At 42.6% G+C, this 23458-nt stretch overlaps 1 protein-coding gene and 1 long non-coding RNA gene across 5 annotated transcripts in view; one reads left to right on the top strand and one right to left on the bottom strand.

Moving 5' to 3' along the window:
• XYLT1 (xylosyltransferase 1) overlaps window positions 1–23458 on the bottom strand; it is a 322209-nt gene that overhangs the window by 66040 nt on the left and 232711 nt on the right. For all 4 annotated transcript variants that reach the window (XM_039491355.1, XM_039491358.1, XM_039491359.1 and 1 more), the window contains one exon: window positions 4462–4542. In XM_039491355.1, coding sequence (XP_039347289.1) covers window positions 4462–4542 — 81 coding nt within the window. The remainder of the gene's footprint in view (window positions 1–4461; window positions 4543–23458) is intronic.
• LOC120373230 lies at window positions 14397–22923 on the top strand. The gene is made up of 4 exons (XR_005585458.1): window positions 14397–14513; window positions 14683–14780; window positions 22478–22643; window positions 22832–22923. It is a non-coding gene; the product is annotated as an uncharacterized LOC120373230 (long non-coding RNA).

The raw sequence follows: 23458 nt of genomic DNA, 5'->3' as shown, positions 1-23458 counted from the left end.
AAGAAAATGTAAGTGTTGCCCACTAACTGCGATGTAACAACTCTACCCAGTGTATGTAATTTCATTTCAAACATCCAGTTCTCTAAGAAAATAATGCTTCTCCTGCTGAGTTAAGGAGACATTTCCACCTCCATTTCTTTTCTGAAGCCACTAAAGGAAAATCAGAGTGATGTACTTTTTAATGACTTTGGCATAACTAAAATAAAACTTCATTCTATAAAAAGGAAGCCTAGTTTCTATCCATATTTGGCAGTAAAACATGTACTGATTGTCTACATGGCTTGAATACAAACTACATTGTAATTGAGAGGTATAAGCATTTCAGTTTTAAGATGTATTTTTTAATCTCTCTCTCCCTCGCTCTCCATTGTACAAACCAGACTATGGTGACTTTAAATTCAGAGTGTAGGCAGCTGTTTACAAAGCAGATTTAGGCAGTTGAAAAGCTTATTGTTTACAAGCTGTTATTCACCCCTGAATTCAAAAAGGTAGCCTTAGGGATTATAATTTGCTCTAATTGTGTTTTAAATACTGCACTCTTGTATTAATGATTCTTCACATTTTGACGAAAACACCCAGGACCACAGGAATTGCCACTGTAGATCAGAGCAGTGGTCCATTTAGCCCAGTATCCTGGCTCGTACAATGACCAGCACCAGTTGCTTCAGAGGAAAAACCCTGCAGTAGTCAGTTATAGGATAAGGTCACCAAGAGAAGTTTCCTCCAACCCCCAATAGTTATGAGTTTGACTTACACCCTGAAGCCGGAAGGTTTATAGCCCTTCCAAAGATCTTCTTTATTGTTTTAAATATCTATTATTATAACTCTGCCGATCCTTGTTATTCATGTATGGCCTAATCCTCTTTTTGAATCCTGCTAATCTCCTGGTCATATCATCCCCCTATTATGGGCTACAATGACAACACAAGGTACAAGGCAACAAAGAATCAGGCCCGAAGACTCTCATTCGCATACCATATGGGCAAATCCTTCCCACATCCATAGAGGCTTCACTGTAATGAAACTGGTGGGATTCTGGTACCCAAGGAGTGGGGCCAGAATGATGGCTGTTTGGGGGATGCATGATCTCAGCATGCAGGGGATGGTATGGACAGAGACAGAGGCCAGTATTTTGCGGCTGCAAAGGTCTTCCAGGACTCCACACTAATGCCTGATGGGGGAAGATTCCTCCCACTGTGCATCTGCCCAGTTCCCAGCCCAATAGAGAGGGGAACTAGTTTTCATTTTCTGAGATTATGTTTTGTTTTGATGTTACATCTGAGTCTGCCTGAAGCTCATAATGCAAATGTCCAGGTGCCAACGCTACACCTGCTCTTGTAATATGTTGTTTTCAGCTGTTCGATCAGAAGGCAAAAGGAACTCAAGCATTGCCTATACTTATTTCCTCTGTGCAAGTGAGATTGCACAGCCAAAGACCTTCCATGTCTAGCAATGAACTGGAACGTTAATACAACCATGTCAGGAGTAAAAATAAAATGTGTATGGTCACATTAAGATAAAAGGCATTTACATATTTACACATTCAAAAGCAACAGCTGAACTAATAAATGGGATATTATTCTTCTGAGAGGACGAGTGGCACATTAGCACATTTTATTATTAAATTAATAACAAATTACTGCATTTAATTGATCTAAATTGTTCTAGTCCCAGCTGAGGTTGGCATCTTAAACCAGCTTTATGTATGAATGTCATAATTCATTAGTTATTTTAGTTAGCTAGCTGCAGTGTTTGGGGATAATCAGGTGCACCAGAATAGCAGAAAAGCTAAAGCGACGGAATGCATCTCCCAAACCTTTTCCATTGCTTTTCCAATTTAACTGTACTGCCAGCTAGAGCCAAGCCTGTCAATCACACTGAAGAGCTGTATTTCCAAACCCGAGAATATGCTCTGAAAGCTATTTATATTTTTGACTTGTTTTTATATAACTCCCTCTCAAATATATTTTGGTACCAAATGCAATACAAGCCCTGCATACACAACACTACTAGAATGATAACGTTGTGAAGAATTCATCTAAATAAGGACAAAAGGGAGGCTGTAAGTCTACAGCAAAAGGAGGTTGGCAGTCAAGGGATTGATTTATATTCCTGACTCGCCCACTGGCTGGCTCTGTGACCCTGGATGTATTGCTTGCTCTCTTATTATTTATTTTCTGTACCACAACCAAAGATGGGGCAGGCACCGTACAGGACACAGAGGAAGACCCAGACCTGGTGATTTAGCTTGCTAAACCTGCAATCAAATCTACAGGGCTGAAGTCAGTGAGTCTTCACGCAGTCTCTGGAGCCTGTGCTAACGGAACCGGGTGCAAGATTGGGGTCTAAATTAAGATACGACATACAGATGGGGGTAACTATAAAAATAAGGGATTGAAGGGATTCAATAATCTGTGACATGGGAATAATAACATCCATCTTTACATGGTATTTTAAGACCTTTGAGGAAAAGACATCTCATAAATGCAAAGTTTTATTATTGTTTCTTAAAGTCCTACTCTAACATTAAGGCTTGATTTTGTAAACATAATAAAAGGGAACAGTGTATTTTTCGTTAGTCTTGAGCTCCATCATCATGATAGAGCCCTGTTAAGGAATCCATAGATTAACAGATTTTAAGGCCAGGGTCTGACCGTCTACATAACACATGTCATAGATTTTCAGTAATTCTGGCATCAAGATCGGTAACTTGTGATTGATCCACAATAGAACCCTGCCATGGAATTGAACATGGTGTATGACTTCTACGCTACTTGAAAAAATGTTGTATAGCTGTGTTGTAGAAACCTCTTTGGTGAGGGTGTTGGGTTTGTTTCCAATATGGCTATGACTAGCAGAGGGTAGCGAACTTCTGCTGCGTGAAGGACGTCACTGTTTGCAGCATGGTAGTGTGAGGGCTCTGAATCAGGTTTTGGAAGGGTTTTACAGACACTTCTCAGAGAAACATGTCAGCTTGGTGCTGTGAGAATCCTAGACAGATATTTAGGACTAATTCCCCCTTCTCTGTTTGTCCCCATGACATGACATGACAGGGTATTCACGATGCCTGCTTGCAGCACAGTAGGTGAAACTACCAATTTTTGCTACAGAAATAAGGTGGATGAGGGTCTTTTATTGGACCAACTGCTGTTGGTAAGAGAGAGAAGTTTTCGAGCTTCCACGGAGCTCTTAATGTCACTCACCCTGTCTCTCTAATATCATGGGACCAACACAGATACAACAACACTGCATACAATTTTTGCTGCACACAGAAATAAGTTAGAAAATGATCACTGGCCCATGTAAAACTGCTTAGACTGTTTGAGAAACAACTGAGAACAAAAGAAAACCTCTTGTGCTCAGCTCCCCACCGTAAGTACACCTTCTGTTGCAGCAACCCGCCCAGTGATGAGCTCCTAAAATTCTAAGAACTGGTTCCCTACCGGGTCCTTGGCAGCACTTCGGTGGCAGGGGGGGTGTCTTCACTCGCTCCGGGTTTTCAGCGGCATTTCGGCAGCAGGTCCTTCACCCGGAGCGAGCGAAGACCCCACCCCGCCGCTGAAGTGCCGCCGAAGACCCAGTAGGGAACTGCGCGTTGAGTACAGTACAAGCCCCACATGCCTTTCTCCCCTCCTACACCCATCCAACCCCAACCCACGTCCTGCCCCCGACTGCCCCCCTCAGAACCTGCAAGTTTCTCCTCCCCCACTCCCCCACCGGGGTAGCAGCAGCAGCCCGGGGCTCCGGGGACTATTTAAAGGGCCCACGGCTCCCTTGCTTCTACCGCCCCGGCCCTTTAAATAGCTGCCGGAGCCCTGGGGAAGCGGCGGGGCTCTGGCGGCTATTTAAAGGACCGGGGTGGCAGCAAAGGCAGCTGGAGCCCTAGCCCTTCAAATAGCCCCCGGAGCCCTCCACTACCCCTGGGCTCTGGGGGCTATTTAAAGGGCCCACGGCTCCCCTGCTTCTACCACCCCAGACTTTTTAAATAGCCCCCAGAGCCCCGCAGCCCTACCCCAGGGCTCCAGCAGTGGGGCTCTGGTGGCAATTTAAAGGGCCTGGGGCTCCAGCCCCTGCTGGGAACCCCAGGCCCTTTAAATTGCCCTCTGGGAAAGCCAGGCCACCCCTTTAGCAACTGGTTCTACACTGGCTTCTAAATTTAACAACCGGTTCTTGTGAACCAGTGCGAACCGGCTCCAGCCCATCACTGAACCCGCCTCTACCTAGGAGTGTGGAGTATGCAGCAATCTATTCCAAGCCTTTCTCTACACCAATGCTTTTCTGTAGATAACATGCAGGAGCAGCCATTCAAGAATGAGACACAACTATTCCCAAGACACAGTATCATTTTCATGGAGCCAGTATCCTGAACTAAGGACTCCTTCATCCACACATACTGGGAGTAACCATGCTGTCTAACTTTTATTGTCATGTCCAACACAAACTTAAGAGAAGTGATGTTACCTTGCATTGTCCCTCCCATGCGACTTCAAGAAGTTCATATCGCGATACCTGGACAGGAATGCTACTAGCTGATCATTTGTCCTGTGAAAGAAACAAGAAAAAATTTGCAAATCAGGTAGAGAAATCTGTCTTCTATAGTTATTTATGTTTATTGTTTCTTATTTTGAGACCCTTTGGACTCTTCAAGGCATAGTTTTAAGATACTATTACTGTAACACTATTTTTAATGCAGACTTTTCCTCTACAAAGGCCAATGTTGCTGAAAGTGTTTTGTTGGCTTTGCTGAACTTTACAGACTGGTTCTACTGGCTAGAAAGACAGGCATGCTTATTAGCTCTCAGTGATTTCTATTTCAAATGTGCTCAGTTTATGAGTCAAAAATCCTGGGTGTGGATGGCTCAGTGTGGGGGTCCGGGTGTGGGGGGTATCTGGATGCACAGGGGCTTGTTGAAGGGTTCCAGGTGCAGGAAGAATGGGACTCTGTGGGGGGATCCAGGTGAAGGTGGTTGGAGCTCAGCAGGGGAGGTCTGAGTGTGGGGGTATGGGCTTGGCAAGCGGGTCTGGGGGTAGGGGGTGACCGGGTGCTGTGGGAGTGGGGTTTGGTAGGGTGGGTGTCTGGGTGCAGCTGGTTGGGACTCAGTGGGGTGGGAGTCCAGGTGCAGGAGCGGGGGATCAGTGGGGTGGGGGTTCAAGTGCAGGGGGCTCAGCAGGGAGTGGGGCTCAGCAGGGGAGTTATGGGTGTGGGGTGGTCATGGAGGTTGGGTAGATGGGGGGCAGCTCCCCGTGCAGTGATCCTCTCACTGCAGATGGGGAGCGATGAGGCAGGAAATGTGGGGGTTGCAGAGCTTCCTGGAGCTAGAGGAGGTTCCCGGGGGTGGGTCTGAACTCCCTCCACGCCAGTTGGGATTAGCGGCGCATGGTAGGAGCCACCAGCAGGGGCGTCCCCAGCCTAGCCCTTCCCCGGCTGCAGGTGCGCTGTGATAATGAGTGAGAGGGACCGAGAGAGCCCACAAGGTAGTGATTTACATCTCCTTCAGCTGCTCCTGACACCTGAACCAGACACGACCTCCTCTGCCCCTTGCCACTGCCTGCAAGGGGTGCATTGATCAATTTTTGTGTGTGTGGGGGAAAAGTAATATCTGTGGGGGACATTAATTCTGCACTTGTGCAGTATTCTCCCATAAATAAAAAGGTTAAGACTGAGATTTTCAATGCCAGTTTTAAAGCTTTTTATACAGGGAACTTATTCAACATAACTTAATATGGTGTGTAAAAGGGGAATACTTAAGTTCTTGGACATTTAGGATGACAATTTGAAATTACCTAGCATTTGGATGCCAAATTCCCAATAAAATTAATGGGAACAAAGGAATTTGAATGGCTAATTTCCATTTATTTTATCAGTTATTTGGCATTCAAATCCTAAGTAGTTTTCAAATTTTGAGCCTAAATGTCCAAGAATTTATGTATTTGAGTCTGCTCTGGTGGTTCACTATTACTTCAACAAATGTACCAACACATTTCCTCCTTTATTTATCTACTTCAACATATTTAGGAAAACCGAGAAAATTCTAATGAATAGACAGATCTTCAGCTACTGACTCAGATTCAATAAACATGACCTTAAAAATAAGAGATACAAGACCCTTTTTGGCAATGGTCTATAATGCAACTGATACCAGTCAAGTCAGAGATAAAACAGTTGTAGCTGGTACAGCATCTTGCAAACATTCCACTTTTATAAGCCATATCAAACCAAGTTAAACAAGCTCCCTATATAAAATGCTCTAAAATTATGCAGTCAGTAGTATTAACTTGGGGACTTTATCGAACTAGTAAAACATCTAAGTACCTTATATTTACAAACTCTCCCATCATCATAGGTAACAGTTCATTACTGAACGATGAATAAAGACCAAGTTAACCATTGATTGAGTCTAGACCAATTGGAGTATCTGTCTATCAACCAACCTAAATGGCTAGATTGTAGGAGCCTGAGACCCTCCTTCCATGTTCACTCATGTGAGTTTTAATGCCTCCCAGGGTCAGACTCTGTGTCTCAATTTGGCATCCTCAGAAAACTGCTTTCAGTATAGTAAGCTGTGCAGATTTTCACATTTGCTGCTTCAGTGGTTCTCCATCTTACTGGGATGAATAGGCATTTAGTGAATTTACTTAGCAATGCTTCCACATGAAATAGTTTCAATGACTGACATCTTAGGGTGAGTTTCTAGGCAAACGCTGGCATGCAAGGATGATGTACAAAAGTATAACAAAGTTTAGAGGTGCTTGGACTTTAATTTGCTTGGAGGATAAAATCAAATCAAACAAATTAACAGCCCACACTGGTCAATACTCCTCTATTGTTTCCTTAACACAAACTGCCCACCAATCTATGTTTCACTTTTTGATTGTGCTTTACAAAACGTATCTGAAACCAGGCCTGCCACACAAAGTTTTCAGCTGTTGTTGCTTTTTAGGTTACTGTTTGTAATTCCCTGTCTAATTTTTAGCTCTCACGATAATGAACAGCCTCAGATCTGTTGACATTTTCTCCATCTCTCGAATAAGTTAGTGGCATTTTGGTTCTGTTTCCGATCAAATATTTTGTAAGAATTAACCTATACATTTTGTTTGTTTTTTAAAAATAAATATCACTCTTCTCAAGTTTTGACATCCCACTTGCATTTGAAAAATATTCTAGATATTTGACATTTAGATCTATGTGCTCAACCAATTGAAGCTTATGCTTGCCTTAGCCACTGTATAGCAAATATTACAGAACTTTTAATTTCCTTTCCTGTGAGCCACTTCCTCTGAGTCTGAACTTGCAATGGTGCTGAGCACCATCTCCTCATTATTACATTCCACACCTTAAAGGGAGAGGAAAGTGCTCAATATCTCACAGGTTCCGATATTTTTAAAAGCATTGTGGCTAAATAGAGTAGCTAAAGTCCTATGCAGCACATAGAGGAACGTGCCTTTAGTGGTGTATTTTCAAATGCCTCTGGCCATGATCCTAGTGCTCTCTAGCCGTAATGTCGCTAGCACCATGCGATGCCTCTAGCATTAGCTCTTGCTAATGCCTCTGGCAATGGTTGCTAAAACTATTCAGTCTAATTCTTCTCCCAGTGAAGACAATGTGAGTTTTGCCAGTGCTATCAGTAGGAGCAGGCAGGGCCGGCTCCAGGCACCAGCCCAGCAAGCAGGTGCTTGGGGCAGTCACAGGAAGGGGCGGCACGTCCGGCTCTTCGGCAGCAATTTGGCGGCGGGTCCCTCACTCCCTCTCGGAGTGAAGGACCAGCCGCCGAATTGCTGCCAAAGACTGAAGCAGCGACGGTAGAGCTCCCGCAGATCGCAATTGTGGCTTTTTTTTTTTTTTTTTTGCTGCTTGGGGCAGCAAAAACCCAGGAGCCGGCCCTGGGAGCAGAATCAGTCCTAGTCTGTCAAATTCATCTCTGGATCTGTGAAACCAGTGAGGGGTCAAAGGTTCAGTTTGTTCTGTAACCCTGACCAGAAGCAAGAGTGTACTGCAGAACATTTTGATAAGGAGCAAAGGCAAATGTTATTTCACAAGATGTGGGGGCTACGGTATGTGGCCATAATTCATCTAGGTATTTCAGCACACGTGTAGTTTCTACTGACTTCACTGGGACTACACATATGGTTACAGTTATACATGTGCTGAAGTATCTTGCTGATTCAGAACTCACGAAAGAGATTGCCTGCTTTGGACATAATGGCAGAAAACATGGATGAAAATGATATCAGACTGCCCCACTTCGCCAAATTTGTATTAAGAAAGATTTAACACCTGTCCTGGTGTTAGGACACATTGCACCACTCTGGCAGCACAAAGCTGCTCTAACTCCCATTTATAACTGGACTCCAGAGGCTTCCCCCTGGGTAGAAGATATCTTCAATGGCTTAGAGCTGCTATTGCGGGGCCTGGCTACCCCCTGGTTGAGTCACTCTCATGTCTGCCCAGGCGCCCCTGACCGACCTCACCAAGGTCGGCTAAAAAAGCACCCAGGAGTACGACGACGATGGCTACCAATCGTAAAAGGCAATGAGCTGCTGCTGTGTACCAATACAGTCCCACGTCTGCCAGCACCCAGGAGACGTACGGTGACGGTGAGCTGAGTGGGCTCCATGCTTGCCATGGTATGGCATCTGCTCAGTGAACCCAGGAAAAAAGGTGCAAAACCATTGTCTACTCTTGCTTTCATGGAGGGAGGGAGGGAGAGGGGGGCATGATGACATGTACCCAGAACCACCAGCGACACTGTTTTTGCTCCACCAGGCATTGGGATCTCAACCCAGAATTCCAATGGGCAGCGGAGACTGTGGGAACTGTGGGATAGCTACTCACAGATACCCACAGTTCAACGCTCTGGAAGTCGACGCTAGCCTCGGTACTGTAGACGCAGTCTGCCAACTTAACGCACTTAGAGCATTTTGTGTTGGGACATGCACAATCGTATGTATAAAACGATTTCTAAAAACATGACTTCTATAAATTCGACCTAATTTCGTAGTGTAGACATACCCTTAGTGTAGGGTTTCATTAATGATTAAAGGAGTGACTGCCCCACCAGTCTTCTGAATACTATCCTTGTTAGGATGGATATGTTAGCACCTGCCCACTGCTAATAATCTGCTTTATCGTCCTGGGGAAATTACTGTTAACAAAGAGGAATATCACATTGATTGGATTGATCTGCAATGTTTGCACATTGAGGGAGGATGGTCTTGTGGCCAACACGTGACTGGAAGCTAGGGGATCTGGGTTTTATTCTTGGCTCTACCACAGACTTCTTCTGTGACTTTGGGCAAGTCACTTATTGCAATGTTTTGAAGGTTGGGTGTCTAAAGTCTGCCTCTATATAAAAGCAGTCTGGTTGTTAGAGTTGCTGAGTACTCACAGCTCCAGTTGAAGTAACTAGGAACTGTGAATGTTCAGCACCTATGAATATCAAGCCACTTTTATTTAGGGGCCTGAATATGGATTTCAGAGTCTATATTTCAGAAATCAAGTTTGAAAATTTGTGCATTAACCTTTCTATGTCTATTTTTCTGCCTGTCAATACCTCTTTCCTCCTTCAAAGGGCGTAGTTCTGAGGCTTGACTCATTGTGCACAAGGTGCACAGACATTATAGTGATTAGAAGCACAGAAATGCCTTTGATACAAACATGTCACAGGCACTATATACTCCAATAGAAAGCAGCTGTTGTGCACAGAGGAATATTACCTACCAACATCGAGAGAGAAACAAACAATTTTTTCATTGCTGACCCATGACTAAAACAAAAATCTCTTGGGGAAAAATGTTCCAGTTCTTTCTTGTTCAAGCTCTATATGTTTGCTTTGCACATATTTTCTGTGGCAAAATGACAAAATACTTTAAAAAATTCATTGGAGTGAAAGCCCTCTTTTTTCCAATACATGGACATCTGTGATTTTTGTTTTTAAAATTCTGAGTATGGATTCTTTTCACAACTTTTTTTTTTTTAAAACACATTTATAAAAAAAAAATCTGTTTTTTTCCTCTCTCACAGCTTTAATTCCTGGGCTTGCTTACTTACTTTTGCCAGCTAGGGAAGATGTAAGAAAATATGATATAGTCAAAACCGATGAAATTAGCAATCTCTGAATTATGGTGTGGAGTAGGGGTAGAGAGTAGGAAGAAAAGCTGTAGAAATAGTTAAAAATTCAGCAGTTCTTCTTGATTGGAGACTGCTCCTCCCCACCACCATACAAAGATGCAGAAGATGTGGAAGGAAGTTTCCCACTTCAAGTGCTTGAAATAGATCTAATTACATCTCATTCACACAGAAGAAGAAAGAAGCTGTAGTTACTAAGTAAGCCAGAATAATTATTATAGGCAAAAGCAGCAAAGAGTCTTGTGGCACCTTATAGACTAACAGATAAGGTGCCACAAGACTCTTTGCTGCTTTTACAGATTGCATTTCATTTCGCTGCAGCGCGCGCAGCAGCGCTGCCGCGTAGTCAGCGCCAGCGCAGCGAGAAAACCTCCCAGCGCTGTCGTCTCTCCTCCACCGTGGGGGGGGGGATAGACGCTGGGGCTGGAGCAGCGCAGCAGGGGCTTTGACTACACTGGCGCTTTTTGTAGCGCGAAATTTGCAGCTGCAGAGAGGTGTTTTCACACACCCTGCTGCAGCGCTGCAAATTTGTAAGTGTAGCCAAGCCCCCAGACTGACACAGCTACCCCTCTGATACTGTTATAGGCAACTATCTAAGGGCTAGATCTTGCCTCCTTTGCACACAATGAGCAGTTCCTTGCTGTGTGAGTGGTTCCTTTGTGCTTTTAGGGCAGGCTTTTCAAATGCACTCAGCACTGGCCTAACTTCTCCCACTGAAATAAGCCAGAGTTTTACTATCAAGTTAAATGGGAACAGACGTTCCAATGCTGGACACTTTTGAAAAATCAGTGTAGGACTACGCTGTGTGTTGTAGTAAAAAAGCATCCCTTTATTTCAGGCACCTCTGTTTTTGGCTCAAAACTTCATTTTCTTCATTGAGAGTCAAATTCTGCCATTCTTCCTCACATCTTACTCTGGGAATAGTGCTACTGATTTCATAAGACAACATGTGGAACAAGGATCTTTTCATTTCATGGATTCTAAGGCCAGAAGGGATCATTATGATAAATCTAACCTGACCTGTAGAACACAGGTCATAGAACATTCCTAAAATAATTCCTAGAGCACATAGATCTTGTTTTAAAAATTGTCAGTGATGGAGAATCCAGCACGACCCTTGGCACATTAATTAACCATTGGAACACTCTCCCTATTAAAATTTATGACTTATTTCCAGTCTCAATTAGGCTACCTTCAACTTCCAGCCAATGGGTTGTGTTATACCTTTGTCCGCTAGATTGTTCCCAGCTACTTGTAGACTTATCAAGTCACCCTTTAACCTTTTATTTGTTAAGTTTCTATCATTATAAGGTATGTTTTTTAATCTTTTAGTATTTTCTTGTGGCTCTTCTCTGAACCCTCTCAAATGTATCAACATCTTGAATAGTGGGCATCAGAATGGACCCAGTATTCCAGCAGAGGTCACACAAGTGCCAAACACAGAGGTAAAATAACCTCTCTACTCCTACTTAAGATTTCTGTGTTTATGCATCCAAGGGTTGCATTAGCTCTTTTGGCCATAGCATCACACTGGGCGCTCATATTCAGCTGATTATCCACCATGACTCCCAAATCTTTTTCAGAGTCCCTGCTTCCCAGGATAGAGTCTCCCATCATGTAAGTATGGCAACATTCTTTGTTCTTAGATGTATACATATACATTTAGCCATATTAAGACATATTTTTGCTTGTGCTCAGTTTACCAAGTGATCCAGATCACTCTGTATCAGCGACCGGTCCTCTTCATTATTTACAATTCTCTTAACTTTGTGTAATCTGCAAACTTGATCAATGATGACTGTATGTTTTCTTCCAGGTCACTGATAAAATGTTAAAAAGTGTAGGCCTAAAACTGATCTCTGTGGGACCCCACTAGAAACATCCGATGATGGTTCCAGATTTACAATTACATGTTGAGACCTTTCAGTTAGACAGCTTTTAATCCACTTAATGTGTGCCATGTCAAATTTATATCTTTCTGTTTTTTTAATTAACATGTCACATGATACCAAGTCAAATGCCTTACAGAACTCTAAGAATGTTACTTCAACACTATTACGTCTTTGAACCAAACTTGTAATATCATCAAAAATATCACATTCATTTGACAGGATCTATTTTCCATAAACCCATGCTGATTGGTATTAATTATATTACCCTCCACTTTAATTTTTTTTTATTAATTGAGTCCCATATCAGGATCTCCATTATCTCACGTGGGATCAATGTCAGACTGCCAAGCCTATAATTATGTAGGACATCCCTGTGACAGATGTGGCAATTTCCTACAATATCTTTGGGAGATCCTACTATATTAAGTTTATCATAGAATTGTAGGCCTGGAAGGGGCCTCAAGAGGTCATCTAGTCCAGTCCCTTGCACTCAAGGCAGGACTAAGTATTAGCTAGACCACCCCTGACAGGTGTTTGTCTAACCTACTCTTAAATACCTCAAATGACTGAAATTCCACAGCCTCCCTAGGCAATTTATTCAAGTGCTTAACTACCCAGACAATTAGGAAGTTTTTCCTAGTGTGCAATCTGAACCTACCCTGCTGCAATTTAAGCCCACTGCTTCTTGTCCTATCCTCACAGGTTAAAGAGAACTATTTTTTTTATCTCCTCCTCATAACAACCTTTTATGTACTCGAAAACTGTTATCATATACCCTCTCAGTCTTTTCTTCTACAGATTAAACATCCACTTTTTTCAATCTTCCCTCATAGGTCAAGTTTTCTGGACGTCTAATCATTTTTGTTGCTCTCCTCTAGACTTTCTCCAATTTGTCCAAGTCTTTTTGGAAATGTGGCACCCAGAATGGGACACAATACTCCAGTTGAGGCCTAATCAGCTAGAGTAGAGCAGAAGAATTACTTCTTGTATCTTGCTTACAACATTCCTGCTAATACATCCCAGAATGATGTTTGCTTTTTTTGAAACATCGTTACACTGTTCACTCATATTTTGTTTGTGATCCACTATGACCCCCAGATCCCTTTCCGCAGTACTCCTTCCTAAACTGTAATTTCCCATTTTGTGTGTATGCCACAGATTGTTCCTTCCTAAATGGAGTACATTTGTCCTTATTGAATTTCATTCTGTTTACTTCAGACCATTTCTCCAGTTTGTCCAGATCATTTCAAATTTTAAACTTATCCTCCAAAGCACTTTCAAACCCTCCCAGCTTGGTATCGTCCACAAACTTTATAAGTGTACTCTCTCTGCTATTATCTAAATCATTGATGAAGATATTGAACAGAACCAGACCCAGAAATGATCCCTGCAGGACCCCAATTGATATGCCCTTCCAGCATGACTGTGAACCACCAATAATTACTCTCTGGGAATGGTTTTCCACCAGTTATTCACCCACCTTTTAGTAGCTCCATCTAGCTTGTATTTCCCTAGTTTTACATAAAGGTCATGTGAGACAGTATCAAAAGCCTTACTAATGTCAAGATATACCACAGCTACCACTTTCCCCCATCCACAAGGCTTGTTACCCTGTCAAAGAAAGCTATTAGGTTGGTCTGCAACTTGATTGCTTAATTATTTGGTCCATTACCTTTTCAGGTACTGAAGTTAAGCTAACTGGTCTGTAATTCCTTGGGTTGTCCTTATTCCCCTTTTTACAGATTGACACTATATTTGCCCTTTTCCTCTGGATTCTCAGCCACCTTCCATGCCTTTTTGGAAGAAAATCGCTAATGGCTCAGATATCTCCTTAGTCAGCTCCTTGAGTATTCTAGAATGTATTTCATCTGGGCCTGATGACTTGAAAACATTTATCTTGTCTAAGTAAATTGTACTTGTTCTTTCTCTATTTTAGCCTCTGATCCTACCTCATTTTCACTGGCATTCATTAAGTTAGATGTCCAATTCCTACTAACCTTTTTGGTGAAAACTGAAGCAATAAAGTCATTTAGCACTTCTGCCATTTCCACATTTTCTGTTATTGTTCCTCCCCCTCCCCCCATTAAGTAATGGGCCTTACCCTGTCCTTAGTCTTCCTCTTGCTTCTAATATATTTGAAGAATGTTTTCTTGTTACCCTTTATATCTCTTTATGTATCACTGTGGGCCAGGAACTGTATGTAATTCCATGGGGGAGTGTGGCCAGAGGCCTCCAGAAACTAAGAACAGTAAGGGGTGATTAGGTAAATTCACTCAGGTTGTAACACCTTCAGAGAACTCCCACCACCTGAAGAGGCTTGCATATAACAGTTCCAACTGATCTTCCAGTGACCAACTGATAAAGAAAGGAGTTCTAAACAAACAGTCTAGACTCAGGGATTTCTTTCTGATCCAGCAAATGGAGAGAGATCTATATCTATCCTGCTGGTCTGGACTTTATGATTTGCACTCTGTTCGTACTCAGTGAGAGCGGAGGTACGAGAATCAGTCCATCAATCACAGTTATCCTGCTTCGGATATACCAGAGATATCAAGGCTAAATGAACATTTTAACAAAAGCGATTTACACATTTCTAAAGAGTCTTGCTCTCTTTTTAACACTATTCCTCATAGTAATTAGATAATCCTTTTGTTACTCTCTTAGGGCCTCCTTCAATGAAGACAATGGGCATCTCTCCCTTGATCTCAGCAGGCTTTAGATCAGGCCCTTTTGGATAGCTTCATCACTACCACTTACATTCGGTGAGCAGTGCCAATGAAACGGTGGCATTTTACAAGATCTGAATACTACACTGAATCTCACACAGGGGAGTCCTATGCTTCTTCATTCACTGGGAATGTTCCTGTTTTCATGACACAGATTTGTAATTTACCCCAAATTAAATTGACAAGCACTGACTATGGTAAGCTGCCAAGCTAAATACAAACTCCAACATTAAGAGCCAGATTCTTTTACCCTTACAAGCAGTTGTATCTTATTCCCTGAGTAATGGGATTAATTGTGGTGTAACGTGCTACCAAACGGGAGTAAGAGTATCACAATCTGGCCTTAAGGTTGTGTAAAACTCCCTAAATTTTTGCCTGCTGCTCCATCCATAGCGCGCAGTGGTTACTGTTTCATTGAAATGAAAGATAATGCCTGCAACAATTGACAATTTCTTTGTCTGTTGGAAGTTTCTGTCCCCAACCCATAATTTACTTTGAATGTAATTTTTGTATTTATTTATTTTTTTGTCGCTGTGAAATTTTCCAGAGCCTTTATCTGAGAGACTTTCTAATTGGACAAGTAAAAATATATTAATGCACTTTTTATTGCTATATTTAAACCGTAGGACGAATTATCTGTTGCCCTGGACACTGTCATCACATATACCAATGCAAAATGAATAAAAAAAATCAACACTAGATCAGAATGGTAATTTACACCCAACTTTAGACTGGTGTCAATTACTACACAAGGCAACAGAGAATGTATATATTTTATCATTTCATTTAGAGGGTCAATGTCAAAGTTGTGCTACCCTGAAAGCTGCCAGAAGAAGACCCTGATTTCAGAGGAAGAACATTATTGGTCACAGAGTGGCTCCTTCCTCCTGGAGTTGAGGCAGATCCAAACACTCAAAAAGAGGGAGAAAGAGAGAGAATGTGTTGGGATGGGAGGATATGAGATTTCCCTCCTAAAAAAATGGTTCATTAGTTCTGTGGATTCCGACATTGTTTTTCTTAAAAGTAATCTATTTAAGTGATTTAATCAAAGCAGAAACTAATTCCTGTGCTAATCACATTTTTTCTTATTACTAAGAGGGGTGGAACTGCAGGGCTTTCTGTTTTTATAGCTGCACTATTCTTCCTCTTTTTAACATATGGTAGCATTCAGCTATTTGCCTAATGGTTCTTAGTTGATGTGAATAGTAATCATGACACCTGAAATTCATTTATGTAGGAGATGCAACTGAATTCTCCAAGCCAAAGCTAATATTCTTCACACACTGAAGACTGTTGGGTTTGTGGATAATGTTTCTGTAATAGTGGTTCTGAGTTTTCTTTCATATATTTATGATATTTCACAAAGACAAAGAGAGTGGTTCCTACAAGAACTAAAGTGAAGTACTGACCTGAAACTTCCATATTGCAATGACTCTGTAGATAGCACATTGTGCTATGATGCTGGAATGCTGGGTTTGAGGCTAGCCACAGGAACTTTAAAATTGGACCAGCAGGTGTCTGAGCATCACAGATGTAGTACTTCAAATTTCTAGGGTCACGGAATGAGGGCACCTCCTGTAGAAATCAGATAACCTCCTGGTGGCTGGTATAGAGAAATACTATAGTCGCGAAAAGACAGTATGCCCTCATTATTATGGGACTTAGCAGTGAGTCAGTTGTCTTGAGCACCAGGAAGGAAGTGGGATGTTTAAAATGGATTAACTCCAGAATCCTCCCACTTTCTCCCCAGGGGGAAAAAAAGAAAGAAAAGAAAAGAAAAAGTCTGCCAAATGTAGAACCTGTGTCATGAATGGGCACTAGTCCTCCAGGATTGAGAATGATATTTACCCATTTGCACACATACACACACACACACACACACACACACACACACAGAACTAGAGAGACTAGGGGATGGGAAAGGTTTACAAGAGATATGTCTGATGGTATTTGAGAAGGCTACACTTCAGGCCTGCCAATGGCCCAGCGAAAGGAATAGCTGTTGTTCCTCTAAGGGTATGTCTACACTACGAAATTAGGTCAAATTTATAGAAGTCATTTTTTTAGAAATCGTTTTTATACACACAAAATGCTCTAAGGCGTTTTTTTAGAAATTGTTTGTCCCCACACAAAATGCTCTAAGTGCATTAAGTTGGTGGACTGCGTCCACAGTTCCGAGGCTAGCATCAACTTCCAGAGTGTTGCACTGTGGGAAGCTGTGAGTAGCTATCCTACAATTCCCGCAGTCTCCACTGCCCATTGGGATTCTGGGTTGAGATCCCAATGCCTGATGGGGCAAAAACAGTGTCGCGGGTGGTTCTGGGTACATGTGGTCAGGCCTCCCTCTCCCTCCCTCCCTCTTTCCCTCCCTCCATGAAAGCAACGGCAGACAATTGTTTCGTGCCTTTTTTCCTGGGTTCACTGACCAGACGCCATACCACGGCAAGCACGGAGCCCACTCAGCTCACCGTCACCGTATGTCTCCTGTGTGCTGGCAGACATGGGACTGCATTGCTACACAGCAGCAGCTCACTGCCTTTTGGCAGCAGATGGTGCATTACAATTGGTAGCCATCGTCGTCGTACTCCTGGGTGCTCTTTTAGCCGACCTTGGTGAGGTCGGTCAGGGGTGCCTGGGCAGACATGAGAGTGACTCAGCCAGGTCATTCCCATTTTCTGCTGAGCACCCAGGAGATGACGATGGCTAGCAGTCGTACTGCTCCATCTGCTGCCAGCCTATGATGTAAAAGATAGATGGAGTGGATCAAAACAAGAAATTGACCCGATTTGTTCTGTGAAATCAACGGCCTGCTAAACCCAGGGTTTTGAGTTCAATCCTTGAGGGGGCCATTCTGTGTGATAGTTGTTTGTGTTTCTCCTTGATGCAAAGCCACCGCTTTTGTTGATTTTAATTCCCTGTAAGCCATGTCGTCAGTTGCCCCTCCCTCCATCAGAGCAACGGCAGACAATTGTTTCGCGCAAAACCAGGCGAGGAGGCAACGGCAGCGCGGTGACGAGAGGGACATGGTCATAGATTTCGCACAAAGTATGGGCCGGGCAATGTGCACATCATGCTGATGAGCTCTGCAAACACGCTGGCCAAATAGGAAATGAAATTCAAAAGTTTGCAGGCCTTTTCCTGTCTACCAGTCCAGTGCATCTGAGTTGAGAGTGCTGTCCAGAGTGGTCACAATGGAGAACTCTGGGATAGCTCCCGGAGGCCAGTACCGACGAATTGCATCCACACTATCCCAAATTCAACCCAGCAAGACCGATTTCAGTGCTAATCACCTCGTCAGAGGTGGAGTAAAGAAATCGATTTAAAGAGCCCTTTAAGTCGGAAAAAAGGGCTTCGTTGTGTGGACAGGTCCAGGCTTAAATCGAGGTAACGCTGCTAAATTCGACCTAAAATCGTAGTGTAGACCAGGCCTAACTTTCCTCCAGTTCATGGTGATCTCACTATTTGCAATGGCCATTCTCTGGCACTCTCTTTCCCTCCCCCCATTCACTCCTAAAGCACATGGCCAGACTGGGAAGCCAAGCACTGATCAGGGAGCATTCTTTGCTTTGCTCAACACACAAGTAGGTTGTAGGGTCGGCTCCCTGACCATGTATTGCAGACAGAGCAAGGAGTGCTGGTGTTTGCACTAGTTCCTGATTTTTTGGAGGCCAGTGTCCTCAGACCACCATGAGGACTAGAGGAAAGGACAAATAGGGTGTATGGGCAGTAATCGAAGACAGCGAGAAAATAAATATTAAAAATCTCCCCCATCCTGTACAATGTCCAGCCAGTACTGTGAAAGTTCCCCTACAGCCTCTCTCTCTGAAACTTGGCAGCTCTCTGTATGTGAGACTGAGTGTGATCTTTCTACACCTATTAGGGGGTAAAAATGGTGAATGATTCTCTCCCAGGTTAAGGCGTGGGGAGAAGACTGAGGCCTGCCATGGTATATATTCAGGCTAGAATTAGGTAAGTGGAAGCTGATGATTCAGCAGAAAAAAATGCAGAGGCTTTCAATGTCTTTTCCTGAGGAAAGTGTTTATAGCAAGTAGGACAAGCGAACGTAAGCAGAAAACTTCCCTGTATGGAGTTCAACCCACTGATGTTGGCTGCGGAGCCTGACTTTCCCAAAGGCTTTCTCTGCCTGCTGTATCAAGCAGTCAGTTTAGAGTCCTTTGCATGTGCAGGGGAGGTTACCCCTTATTCGCCAATGACCAGGTCAAAGCATGAAAAGCACTCCTCAGCTTGGAAAAGCAAGGACTGGGAAAGGCCATATTTAGATACCCAGGATCTCTCACCAGCTATAGGAGAACAGACACTAGAATGGGACACATTTCTGAGAGATGATGATTTCCACAAGAGAGACAGTATCTTTTACTGGCCCAACACCTGTTGGTGAGAGAGAGAAGCTTTTGAGCTTACACAGAGCTCTTTTTCAGGTCACACAAGGGCAGTCATTCATAAAACTGGCACGCTATAAAAATTAGAAAGATAGATACTATTACAGAGGCCACCTTTATGTGAAAGACCCCACGTGATTGGAACCCTATTGGCCTCTACAGCATTGTTGTTTTAAATTTGGTTTTTATCTTTCAAGTCAGGGGTTTAGTGCAGGAACAAGACAATGGAAGAAAACAATTGCTTCAGCAGCTCACACACTAGTGTTCTTGAGAGATCAGAGTTTTGTTACAGGTGTTCCAGGAACAGTGCTGCCGTCTGCATTGGGAAGTCATACGCACATATTTCAAAGCATTAGCTTTCTACATTTTGATGCTCCAGGCAGTGATCAGTCATCATAAGAGATGCAGCTAACTCTCACTGCAACAATGACTCTCAAGATGTTTTATCAGCAATGTGATCAACCTGACTGTACTTTCAGTGACTTCTTCCCATTCTACTACTGTTTGTTTCCCATTTTTTTTGAAAAAAGACCTAAGCTACCACATCCACGGAAGAGTGAAAGGCTGCTTTTCTAATGTCACATTGCTGAATAAAGCTCTCTTTCTAGTAAATGTATATAAAGGCTTAGGTAACCCAAGGAAACTACTGAGAGGAAAAGAAGACACTCCATAAAATAGTTTCTGAGATTTCAAAGCCTCAGATGTCAAATTTAAAATAAACAAACAAATAAATAAAACCACGGCTGACAAGAAATAGCACAAGTTTAAGTGAAAATCCTAAACAGACCATATAAGTGAATTCCACCAAGGATAAGTGAACAAATGTGATTTAAACTATCTACTGCTCTGGACTGGAGCCAAAATGCTGCCAGCAGTATTTGATATGTAAATGCTTAAAAATTTGCCGTGTGCACAGTCACTGATGCAAATCCTCTACAGAGGGTTTCTTCATCTAATTAGAGCTATTGGTTTAGCAAACTTTGTAGTTTATAAAACCCCTCAATGTCTCATTCTTCTTTTAAAACAGAATATTCATTTGTTTGGAATGTTTTGCAGTTATATCCCATGAAACCTTGAAATGCCTTTGGCTAATGAAAAATGCTAACCTTCATCAGCTAATAAGCACTGGGACTTTTAAAATAATAAAAAAACCCTCACCACCTATACTCATTAAAACTTCTTTTTATCTTATTGCTGCTTTTGACTTTCTTTAGCTATCCACTAGATAGAAAAAATATATTCAATTTCCATTTTTTTGCAGTGCAGTTTCAACTAAATTGTTTAATGTATTATTGCAATGAACACACAACTCTGTAATATAGCGACTATGACCCCAATCCAGCAAAGCATTCATACGTGCTGATCTTCAAGCATGGGAGTCGTTCTATTGAAGTTAACGAGACTACTCACATGCCTGAAGTTAAGCATAGCCCTAAGTACTTGGATAGATACGGGGCATGTATGCTCATATTTCAGGCAGCGCTGTGTATAGTGGCTACAGCAAAGGATTAAGAGCTACAAATCTTGAGTTCTAGTAACTGACTTCTTGTGACCCAGAGACTAATCTTAGAGTCACTTATGTGCTTGAATAAATTTATTTCATATGCATAAGTGTCTGCAGGAGACTTTTCCATAGTTGGGAAGTCTCTTTTCTCTTTGTCCCTCAATTTACCTATCTGTAAAATGTATGTCATAACATTATATCTCACTCAGCTGTGTTGTGAGACTTAATTTATTGATATTTACAAAGCACCGAGAGATTCAAATCCATTTCATGAGGCTTGAAAACTGAACTGAGCTTAGAAAGCCATCAGTTTTAATTACCTTTCTAAAGCCTAACTAACTGCTAACCTTGACTAAAGGAAATAATTCACATTTAAGCGTTTTCTACTGCAGTGCAAATTACTACTATTCCCCCTCTCCCCCAATTTTTAAGCAACCTGTGTGTTTGAAGTACAACTGAGAAGTATAATGCTCAATATTAATTTTCTTCCTTTCCTAATATCATGTTTTGGGATGCCAAGGCTTGAGTTATGTGCATGTTTGTTTATTTATTAAAAATAATGTAATTGTTAAAAAGCTTGAATAATAAAAGTTTCTAATATTCTTTCCATATACACCATTGCACGGAAGCACCCCTGCCTACCAGCTAATGAGAGCGCAAACTACATGCTCTGAGTTACCTGGTGCAGCATCATTAAATTCAATGGCTTTTCACTGGTAATTCATGAAAATTGGTCCTTTTTTTTCTGTCACAAAAGAAACCTTAAGTTTTTTTTTCCACATAAATAATCAGGTACATTAAAACTTAAGTATTTGGCTGTGCATCCTACAATCACAGGGCTGGAGTGCATGGTCTATAACGCAGTGCCCGCGGGCGCCATGGCATTGGTCGGGGAATTTATGTGCATCCACCTAGTGCCCAGCAGGGGAGAGAAGCCACGGCCCCGCGCCTGCCGGGGACAGAGAACTCCGGGGCTGCAGGCTGCGGGCGCTGGTGTTCTCTGTCCCCGGCAGGTGCGGGGCTGTGGCTTCTCTCTGGCTTCTCCAGGGCTGCAGGCTGCGGGCGCAGTTCTCTGTCCCCAGCAGGGGCGGGGATGCGGCTTCTCTCCAGCTTCGAAGCCGGAGAAAAGCCATGGCCCTGCCCCTGCTGGGGACAGAGAACTCCGGGGCTACAGACTGCGGGCACCGGTGTTCTCGGTCCCTGGCAGGTGCGGGGCCGCGGCTTCAAAGCCAGAGAGAAACCACGGCCCTGCGCCTGCCGGGGACAGAGAACTCCGGGGCTGCAGGCTTCATTCTATGTTAAAGTAAGAATATTAAATATATTTAGACCAGCAGTTCAACAATGTTTTATTTTTTTAAAATAAATAAGAAGAAAACTGTTTATTATATTTATTTTGTAAAAACTGCTTAATTTTTCTTACAGGTAGATAAAAAAGAGCAAATTCACATGGTAGGGTGAAAGAGTAATTGCCAAATAATTTAATTAATACCTTTTACATGTAAAATTACCCTTTTTATCTTATGGATTCATGTAATATTAAATATGATGTTGTTCGTATTATTTAATGTACAAATACAAAATAAGCCTTGAAAAATTGTTGGCGCCCGCCACACTCTTCTGAAAACGTGAATGTGCTACTGGCCACAAAAAGGTTGGGAACCACTGGTCTATAACCTTCGCAAACAAAATATGCCTGTAATTGCACATTTGCAACAGGAACTTTTAGGCAAATGCAGAGACACGTCTAAGTTAGATAAGGGCTGGGGAAACCCTTTCGTCTGTACAAAGTGCATGTTAATCATAAAAATAAAATGTGTTTCCCTCCGCAGTCACAGAAGGGCTGCCACTTTGGTTAAACTCTCCACGTAGACAGGAAGCTCAACCAAGCATTTCCTCAGCATTGATGGCAAAGACTGTCGATTCACACACAGCGGCATTCCTAATACTCACACTTGAAAGGTGAAATTGACAAGGCAGCTTCGTGAAGAGAAAAAGGTTAGAACATGGGGGTTGGCTGTTACTAATTATTATACCCAGATAAGCACCCCAAAGTTCCCCTTATTCAACCCTAGCTGAGCAACCAGCATGTAGATTTGCTAAACTGGGTGGTAAATCTCAGGAGAATAGACTGTCTTATGATATTTATATATTTCCTGTTTCTGATCAGACACTTCCTCTTACAGACACAGAAAAGCTGAGAGACACAGAGGATATATGTCAACATAAATTTGAAAGCGCACTGAACTGTTTCAAATCATTAAGGTTTTGATTTGCGGTACTGGAGAAAGTTTGGGGTGGCCCTTTAAAAAAAAATCTGAACTGACTCCCCCACTGCTATGATAATGGCTACACACCAATACAATATGAGCAGACAACAATGGTGGGAGGATTCACATTAGGGCTTAAATACAGCTGGAGTGAGCCGGAGTGAAGCTCTGGTAAATATTTTCAAACTAGCAGGGCAGAAACCCTGAGCCCCAATGGCCCCTGCGGGGCTGAAGCCCCAAGCCCCTGGAAAATACTCTCTCAGCATTTAAGTCCTGGTCCACATAATTCCAGACTTCCACTAGAGAAGTGGAGTACTTGTAAACATGGAGGCTACAACTGGTTGAAAGAGTCATTGTCAAATGCAGGTGCAGGAGCAGTAGAGAAAAGATAATGGGAAGTCTCACAATAGGATAATTTTCATGAATAGTGATAGTCATTTACAGACCAAAAAGACAACAACTGAATAAGAAACAGAACAGCAACTATTGTTATTATTTCCTCTGATGCAGTCAATGAGGGGAATTCCAGGGCTCTGGTTGCAG

This window comes from Mauremys reevesii, linkage group 10 (assembly GCF_016161935.1).
Source record: "Mauremys reevesii isolate NIE-2019 linkage group 10, ASM1616193v1, whole genome shotgun sequence".
Taxonomy (NCBI): domain Eukaryota; kingdom Metazoa; phylum Chordata; order Testudines; family Geoemydidae; genus Mauremys; species Mauremys reevesii.
Note: the sequence above shows the minus strand (reverse complement) of the source record. Positions and strands in the feature narration are given on the sequence as shown.